This window comes from Vigna angularis, chromosome 6 (assembly GCF_016808095.1).
Source record: "Vigna angularis cultivar LongXiaoDou No.4 chromosome 6, ASM1680809v1, whole genome shotgun sequence".
NCBI lineage: Eukaryota > Viridiplantae > Streptophyta > Magnoliopsida > Fabales > Fabaceae > Vigna > Vigna angularis.
This window is the reverse complement of record NC_068975.1, coordinates 15416658-15426510: the sequence shown is the minus strand read 5'-3', so window position 1 is coordinate 15426510 and position 9853 is coordinate 15416658. Positions and strand designations below refer to the sequence as shown.

Sequence of the window (9853 nt, the reverse complement as noted above, 5' to 3'; positions counted from 1 at the left end):
AAGATATTATTTTTTTAAATGTTGAGAGAAAAAAATATCTTAAAGATCTAAAACTAAGAGAGAAAATAAAAAATTTTGTACCCAAAAAAGACTTATTTGAATTTAAAAATATTATATTTTGTAATAAATTTAAATTAATATTGCAATTATTTTAATTATTTACATTGAAAATGTATTGGTGACGAGATGATCATATTTCCTAACGACTTCTATGCATCGTCACATACAACGATCAACAAACTATACTTAAAAATTACTTGTCATCTTTTATCAACCACAATATCATTTTTAATTGGAAAATGATACTTGAACAACCTCTTTTGACAACATTTAGACACGGGATAGGTGTCTAAATGAGATTGGTCCACGTGGAAAATCAAAATGAAAATGAAATCTGACGTGGAAAGGGGGTGGGCAGGGTTTTCAACATCTGCGTTTCAAATTTGAAATTGATTTTGGAAGAATTGTAGAGAGAGAAGCGCGAAGGTTGAGAGGGAGACTGTGACCTAGAGAGAGAGGCCGAGAGAGTTGGAGAAAGGGAGTTCGAGAGAGAGAGTGGTCCGACGGAGTGCTTGCCGGAGTGCTCGCTGGACAACGTTGAAGGGTACCGATTCACGGTCGCCGGTACCGATTGATGGCCGTTGCCGATTCACGGCCGCCGCAGCTCCGATGTTGGCCAACGAAGTGAAGACGGAATCGTGTTCCGTCCGGCCCAGCGAAGTAGGGGCGCGTTCAAGGTCTCGCTTCGTCCCACCTCCTTTCGTCCCTATGCCGGAGTGCCGCCGGAGCATCGCCAGAGCATCGCCGGAGAATCGCCGGAGTGTGGACTGTTCGGTGGACGAAAAAGAGGGGTTTTCCAGGTTGTTAGTCCCACCCACACATTTTTCTTCGTGTGTGTTCCAACCGGCACACGTTGTGTTCACTCAAGGTTCATTTTTTTATTTGAGTGGAATGAATGTATAATATATGTATGATGTTGTTTGTGGATGATTTTGGTTATGTATGATACGTTGTTATTCTAATATTTTTGGATCTTATTTGGTAGTGTAGGTATTGTTGCAATGGAGGAAGTTGATCACGAGGATGAAGTTTATTAAGACAAGAAAAAGGTATGTTGAGTTATATTATATTTTCATAAATTTAGGATTTTTATGTATTTAAATAGAAACCATATTTTTGAGCTTGATTACGGAAGAAATGGAGAATATGCATTGAGTGATGAACTTGAAAAAATGAGATTGAAAATCTCTTATAAACTTCCTTTGAGTATTAAGTTTGATCCGGATTTTGGGCCTCCATATTAGTTAAGTGTTGGATTTTGGGGCAGGTTATTAATTGTCAATTTTTCCTTGGCTCTTCTTTCTTCTTTCTATGATGTTGTCGATATTTAGGTTTATGAGAAGGAGTGAAGGGTTCCTGTTTCGTGGTATTAACTGCTTAATGCTTATGCCTTCTACATTCTCCCCTTTTCAGAAGGATATGAGAAGTTAGCTCGGGCAAAAGAAGGCCCATCAAATCAACATTTGGCTAGTGGAGAAGCCTCTAGCACTGGTGAAGGTGATTATGATATGTTTGCTGACGAGGATGATAACAGTAAGCCATCTACAGATGAAAATAATACAGTTAGTCAATCTTCATCGGACGCCATAAATTCTGGCACTGAGGGTAGGTAAATTGGCCTCCAAAGTCTTTGTTACTGATTTTTATTTGATTAGTATTTACTTAACATTGTTCTACTTTTCTTTCAGGTGGAGCATTGCAAAATGATTATGTGTATGATGAATCTTCTGGGTATGGCTCTTCTCTTCCATGTAAATTTTGGGAAATAGTCTGATATACATGACATTATTTATCTTTGTTGTAAATTTCAAAACCAAAAAAAAAATCATTATGGTATTAAGGAGGTGGCAAAAGTTGAGGGTTTGTACCCACTTCTTCTTCTAATGAATTCTGTTACCAAAAAGAGCTGTTATAAGCTTGTTCTAACATCAATATTTGATGGTCCAGGTACTATTATAGCAGCAGTTTGGGCTATTATTATGATCCAAATACCGGGCTTTATTGCTCTGCAGCATCAGGACAATGGTACAGCACATTCCTTTATCATCTTTTCGTGTGGTTTGTCAATTTTTTTACTGACATCTTTTAGCCTTTGTTTACAGTAAGTGGTGCCAAACATAGATGTGGATTTGGATGTGTCTTTAGTTGTTTGTTAAAATTTAATCTTGATTTGTGATAATTTTTTGTTGGAAACTATATCAAGAGATGTGATATGTGTACGTCAATTTATAGATCTTTGGTGGCATAAAAACATGCAGGGTGATTAGTTGTATAATTAACACCTTTGGCTGAGAGGAGGGAAATAATATTGTATGTTTGTTGGGAGAGGCAAAGAGAAGAAATGGTTTCAAAAAATGGTTGAACTTATTTTACTATTTCTTATTTATTTCTACTCATCTCTTATCCCATCTCTTATCTATGGTGGGAGATGCAAATCATGTTTCTAGCTGACTGGGGCCGCTCTTTTTTTATTTCAATTCAGGTACCGATTCATGGTCGCCAGTACCGATTCACGGCCGCCGCAGCTCCGACGTTTGGTCCTCGTGTGTATAATATTCATGCCAACCCTGATCCGAGCTTGAGAAATTTTTCTATTGCCCATAAACTTCAAATGATGTCCAAGGATTACGCGTGGCTTTTAAGTCATACCCATGATGAAAAAGGAAACATAGTCAATGTTGGTTAATTCATATATATCTACTCAATTAGTTACGATTGTTTTTGAGTTGACATACAATGTTTTTATTAAAAGGCAGCTATGCTATACGTAAAAATTCTTATGGATGAAATAATATTATGTTTTTTCTTGCTCCAAAGTTTGTAAAAAATTTTACCAGTTCTTTATTTTTCTTCTTCCTTATAATATTTTTGGTTAGAATCGCAGTGGAAAAAGAAGGGCTAAATACCGAGCGTCCTAACCGCACGGTTCTTATAACAAGGCCGATCGGTTAAGGCAGTAAATCAGAAATGAGCACAATAAAGCCGAACGGTAAAAGCAGCTTAAACAGTTACTGAAAAGGACGAACGGTATTAGGTGACCGAACGGTATGAAGATAACAGGCAATGGAAAATGATATTGAAAACTAAACCAAACACAAAAACGAACGTTATTGACCGAACGGTAAGGGAATATTCATTCATCAAGCTAAAGGTACCAAGACCAGAGCTAAACCAGAAAATAAAGAATCAACCGAACGGTTAAAGCAGCAAGGTAAAGACCGAACATCCATACTGTGACCGAACGGTAGATGTAAGTATAAATGAAGGAGCCATTCGATCTCTAACAGACCGAACGGTATGAAGATTAAGAACGAACGGTCGATAAACAACAAGCACGAACACAGAGACAAGCCGAACGTCACAGAGCAAATAAAAATCAGAGCAAAGATGGACGAACGATCTCTAACAGTGACGTTAAAGACCGAACGGTTTGACAGGCAGAAACAGTAAACGTGCAGAATTCAAAACCAGCAGAAACGCAATTGCAGGAACAGTAAACTCGCACAATAAAGCTATCAGTACAAACGAACGTAAAAATTAAATTGCAAACAATCAACAACAATATAAATTAAATGGCAGACACACAACAACACAGATCAGATTTCAGCAGAAATTTAATCGCATCAGTAGAATAAAATTGACAATTCAGTAACAGGAAATTAAATGACATTGTTCATTCAAATTAAAATTCATTACAATACAGAAAATTAAATTCGAACCGTACACCTCATATTGGTAAACGTCTACTATGCCAATCACCAACAAATTTAAAAACGCAGCCACCACTACTTTTGGACGCTCGGGCAATACGGGATCTGCTACCGAACGTTGTATGACGAATGACCATACACAAACCTCTGATCCAGGTCGAACGCTTAAGAGTTACCAAAACGCCAAAACCGAGCGTTAAAATCACTAGCATATCAAAATGCCAAAACCGAACGCTCGCCACCTAAAAACAAATATGATCAAACATTATTAAACCGGATACCACTGGGACGAACGTTTTGCACCCTGGCCGAAAGATCACAACACATGACCGATCGGTATCACATCAGCACCTAACCGAACAGTATCAAATCAAAGCCTGACCGAACGGTACCAGATTAACACCTATTATATACTTTTTGGAAGTACGCCCATCAAGATCGAACATTCAACTGAGAGTAAGCATACCGAACGAGCGTTCACATAATGTGACTGAACGCTATTTTGCTGAGCGTTGTTCGCTGATCAAACCATATTGGGCCGAACGCTCAAAACCGAACGCTGAAGAGAAACATCCTTGAGACCGAGCGTTCAAATGAGAATTCACCAAGACCGAACGTTCAAATGAAGACCGAACGTTCACTAAAACACTATGACCGAACGGTTGAAGCTGAGAATTGCCGAACGTCGTAAAGGAATGATGGACAAACGGTGGAATAAGGCAAAGGACGAACGGTGGAGGACGAACGCTCTTTTTCTTATTGTTATGTTTTAATTTTAATTTTATTTTATTTTTTTATTTTTATTTTACACTCATGAATAAAACAAATCTATTAGTCAATCCGGACGAAATTGGGTGTTGACAATTATCAGTTTAAATAGATTTAAAATATCCTATCTTAAATTGTTTAAAAATTGGATTTGATACAGTGCTGCTTCAACTTTCTATACCTGAAAATATAAAATTAATATTAGAGAACGTTCCAAGCTGGATGCAGTGTTGCTTCAACCTCTCATTCCAAGCTCTCCAAAGACGTTCCAAGCGAAACCATTTGCAGCTGGATGTGTACGTACGCGGTGGCTAGTGAACGTGCGCCTCCAAGTTGGCAGCTGGATGCAGTCCTCCTATCTCCAAAAGCAACGTTCCAAAGACCAAGAGCCAAAGGTGAGAGAGTTCGTCTGAGAAGTATATGGCAGCTGGATGTGTACTGAGGTGTGGGTTGGGTGCAGTTCTCCTCTCTCAAGGCAACGTTCTCCAAGAAACAAAAACAATATGAGAGAGTTCTCCCGTCCCCATCTGCATGCTGAATGTCGTCCCCCTTTCTTCTAGAGCCCCTGGAAAAAAGATGAGAACCTAGAGTTGTTGTTGGAGAATCTCCCTGCTCCTGGCCGTCCACCTTCTCTTGTTCTCCACCTCTCTTACAAAAATAATTTCTCCACTCCTCTTTTCAGAGAATTCCTGAACCAAAGTGGCAGCAAGCGTGCAGCTATTCTTTCTGCATTTCTGGAGGTGGCAGTTATCAGTCCCCGAGCGTGAATGAGTGCAGCCTCTTTCTTTTCTATTTTCTTCCTCCGGACCATGCTGGATGTGTTTGTTATTCTCTTGGGGCGTCAGTGTGCAGGCCATGCGTCTTCCAGTTGAACCAAAGAAAATAATATCTCCCACGCTTCTTGTATGCTCTGCTGCCTCCAACGTGTAGTGTGCTTCTTGTTCCAAAATGGAATGCACCGTGTCCAGCTCTACATCACGTGTACACCACTTCTTGCTTTCTTCTGTTTTCTCTTCGGCTGGAGTGCTACATTCCCTTCTTCCGTGGGCCTCATTGCCTTGGTGCGGAATGTGTGATCTTGTGTTGGACCGTGGCTTCACTAAGCTGGACAAGCATCAGCTGTTTGGACCGAGTACACCCTCCCAGCTCAAGTGAATTAGTAGCTGCTTCCTTAAATTGCCAAAGCCCAATTGTCCAATGTGAACCGTGGCAGCTGCGTGTGTTTCTTTCCAGTCAGTCTGCTACAGTTTGAATGTAATAATGCACTTTTGTTTCTCCAACAATTCGAATAAAATGTGAATCAGTGTGCTACAGTTCTACACTTTTAATGATTCCATGTGATAACCCATGTGTCATGTCCATAGTATCAATCACCACACATTTAATTCATCCAACAAATACTATTAACAAACCACCTCCATCATACATAAACAACATTCCACCGTCATCGAACAAGTCATATTTTTACAGCTTACAAACAACATATCATACATAACCAAAATCATCCACAAACAACATCATACATAGATTAAAGCTTCATTCCACTGAAATAAAACAAACGAACCTTCAGTGAACACAACGTGTGCCGGTTGGAACACATAGGAAGAAAAATGTGTGGGTGGGACTAACAACCCGGAAAACCCCTCTTTTTCGTCCACCGTACAGTCGCCACTCCGGCGGCACTCCGGCGATGCTCCGGCAACACTCCGGCGATGCTCCGGCAACACTCCGGCGGTGAATGCAAAGGTCCGGCACAGGGAGGGAAGCAGGTGGGACGAAGCGAGACTCAGAACGCGCACCTAGTTCGCTGGGCCGGAGGGAAGACGACGCCGTCTTCGGTTCGTTCGCCAACGTCGGAGCTGCGGCGACCGTGAATCGGAACCGGCTGGAGGGGTTGAGGACCTCTGACGGCCTTCAATGTTGTCCGGCGGCACTCCGGCAAGCAATCCGTCGGACCTCTCTCGCTCGAACTCCCTTTCTCCAACTCTCTCGGGCTCTCTCTCTAGGTCACAGCCTCCCTCTGAATGTTCACGCCGCTTCTCTCTCTACAATGTTGGAAATGAATTTCAAATTTTAAACGCAACTTCTAACCCCTGCCCGGCCCTTGCCACGTCAGATTTGAACAGCTTTTTCATTAAAAACGTGGACCGCTCACATTTAGACACATGTCCCGTGTCTAAATGTTGTCAAATGAAGTTGTTCAAGTATCATTTTCCTTTTTAATTAGTCATTATTATATGTATGGTCCAATTATCAACTATGAGAATGTTTTTCAACTGAATAAAATATTAGAAGGTCAAACACAGATTATATATAATTTATTATGTTGGACTTTCCTATTTTTCTCCATGTTTTTGCATTAGAGAAATGCAACCTCCATCATTCAATATGTGTGCTTTCTTTTCACTTACACTGAATCAAACCAATAATAACCTTTTGTTCCCTTTTTTCTTCTTTGTTTATAATAGTACATCACTCATAACAAACTAAACTAAGAGTAACAGTTAGAGGACTTGACCTTTAAATACCTTTGTGATGAAGGCCAATTGGAGACTTTACAACTTCTACATCAGAAAATTTTGATCAGAAATATCCTTATATTCTGATTCTGAGGTTGTTATTAACATCCACACTTGTGAAATGATTTCACAGTTGTTCTTATGAAAGTACACTTATTGAAAAAAAAGTATGGTTCTTATGAAAATACACATGAAATTTAATCATTCAAGTGGTAAGCCTAAATCATTTTTTAGTAGGCTATGTAAGAAGAGCAGAAAGAAAGGGTATCCAATCTGTGTACAAGAAGCACAAACTGCAACAGATAACCATTTTCAATTTTCGTGAACAAGGTGTTGGATAATTTCTGTCAACTAGAAGATTCGAAGAGAACCAGCATAAACTCTAAGCAAAACAAAAAGTCAGAGAGTTTCCACTGCCTGTGGAAATTTACAACAGCCCAAATGGGAAGATCATGATCAAGTCTTCAACCTGTCTGAACACTCGTCGTGATCAACTGGTGCTTTGAAGTTCTTCACTGATTTACCCAAGACGTTTAAAGCAGCAACACGCTGTAATTCTTTGGCTGCCATCATAGAAAAAACATCAGCTTTCTGTTTTCTGTCAGCTAAATCTGACACAGTTGATGAAAATATTTTTACAGATAAGGATGCACCCATGCAGGTTGGGGATGCTAACAGCTACAACTCGAACAAAATGCAAATGTATCATTTCTCTGTTCTACCTTCCAGGATAGTGTAATACGAATGATATGCATATAGTAAAGTTAAAGGTCTATTTAAAATAATGAATGTGAGAAAAAGAAACCATGTCAAAGGGCTGATAGTTGTCAATCGAAAGCGTGAAGCATAAAACAAAGCTCCGATAAGCATAAACTAAGTACTGGATTGCATTATGGCAGATGAGTTCCCAAGCATAACAGCTATGGAAGACATCAAAGTAATTCACAGACTCGTATTGATTGAACTAACACAAGCATGATAGAAAGTGAAAGATCATAAAGAGTTTATTTAATGCCTAATTCAACAACCCACATTCAGCATACATTCAGAATCAACTCTAATCCACGATTATAAGGAAACAAGCGGAAAAACAATTCCATTACCTTCCTCTAATGAAAGCTGAATTGATCTCTTCTCTAACTCAACAGCATGTTTGCTAAGTTCAACTGATGACAGGCAGCGAAGCACTGGCAAAGGATAATATCAGCTAAACAAAATATCAAGAACTTCATAAGAAAACATTTGAGTTATTATTCTACGGTTCCTGGACATACTTTGGATATATTCTTCTTGGTCTGATTGGTCCAATTTCTTCAAAAACATCTGCAATTGTTGGTATCGCTCTTCCCAGTGAAAACTTTTTAATCCCTTTGGATTACCAGTGGTGGTAGTAGGGCCAGAAAAAGCTGTCACATAATTGGACTCAACTGGTGCTAACTTGATTGAAGATTTCCCAAGAGAAACAGGAACTGAAGACTTTCCAGATGAGTTCATTGAAGAAGCCACAGGAAAAGGTGCAAATGCTGGGAAACAAGAAACCTTTGAATCCTTTATCTGAGAAGGCTCCTTTATCTGAGATTTTGGTTGAGCATTCTCCTCTTCGCAACAAAATTGCTTCGAGTGTGAACAATAAGCATTAACACTTGAATTTTCAAAAGCAGTGCCCTTGCCTAGTTCTGTTTCTGATTTTCTACGGACATACACAAGATGTCCATTTGCAAAATTATTGCCTGGAGATTGCTGGAGATTCTGGTTCACTGGGTGGTCAGACAAGGGTCTCTTGGTACCGGAAACCCTATTGGAATCAGTACCAGGATCCTTATCCTTTAAAAATGAAGAGCTTCCAACAGAGGTTGGCACCATGATTTTATTATCATTCTGCAGATCTCTCAGAGCTGTCTTCTTCACAGAAACACTCTGCGATTTATCACGATTAGGCAAGTCCATTTTACGATTGGCAAGACTACACTCACCAAATTTAGAATTTGAAAAGTGTAGTTAGAATCGTACAATTCGAACCCCTATTAGTTACAAAAACCTTCCTCCGCGAAACTTCCCGTTTGAAGAATCGTTTTGTAACCTGAATCGAAACATGAATCGGATCTGAATCGTGTGATTCGCGATTCAGTTTCCCTTGCAGACTATTCGTGAGGAAGTAACAATAAAAGAAAAAAATAGGAAGAAACAGAGAGAAGAAGAAACTCAGGGATGACAAACGACGGAGAAGGTGAACAACAGAGAGAGAACCAATGCAGAAAATAAACAGTGAAAAGAAAATAGCAGAAGATGAACAGAGAAGGATGAAGATGAACCGAAGGAACAGAAAAGATCAACCCTGAGAGAGAGAGAGAGTAGTGAATAGGGTTTTGGACTTTAGGGTAATATTTTAAAGGAAGTTTAACAATTTCTTTTATCAATTTTTTTACAACTGTGTTATTATTTTGTGGTACATATATTATCAATCACAAATTACAGGTCATTTTTAATCATACAAACTTTTATTTTATTTTTTTTGGAAAAAATTTAATGAGTGTTTGACTTAATATATTAGTATTATTATATTTTTTTATGTAAAATTAGTTCTTTGATATTTTCATTTTATATTATTTCTTTTATAAAAAACTTATAATATCATTTAAATCAATATGTATTTATTCTTACTTTTATCATATTTTTTATATAAAAGTAGTTGTTATGTTAGGATTCTTTTTATTTAAAGTTTTAGTTGTCTGTTTTTGTACAAAGAATTAAGAATCAAAAGGAATGAAATTAAAGTTGGGAGGTTGTATATAGATA

The 9853-nt window shown here is 38.6% G+C and overlaps 2 protein-coding genes across 2 annotated transcripts; one reads left to right on the top strand and one right to left on the bottom strand.

The window, feature by feature from the left end:
* The first annotated feature begins 669 nt into the window (after positions 1–669).
* LOC128197517 (uncharacterized) lies at positions 670–2394 on the top strand. Its single transcript, XM_052879573.1, has 5 exons — positions 670–928; positions 1474–1665; positions 1749–1791; positions 2008–2085; positions 2319–2394. Exons 1-5 carry the CDS (start codon positions 670–672, stop codon positions 2350–2352), a joined length of 606 nt encoding a protein of 201 aa, XP_052735533.1. The 3' UTR covers positions 2353–2394.
* A 4941-nt stretch (positions 2395–7335) lies between these two features.
* On the bottom strand, positions 7336–9437 carry LOC108319738 (uncharacterized). The gene is made up of 3 exons (XM_017550976.2): positions 8332–9437; positions 8161–8244; positions 7336–7620 (listed from the first exon to the last, which is right to left on the bottom strand). Exons 1-3 carry the CDS (start codon positions 9002–9004, stop codon positions 7514–7516), a joined length of 864 nt encoding a protein of 287 aa, XP_017406465.2. The 5' UTR covers positions 9005–9437; the 3' UTR covers positions 7336–7513.
* Positions 9438–9853: the final 416 nt, after the last annotated feature.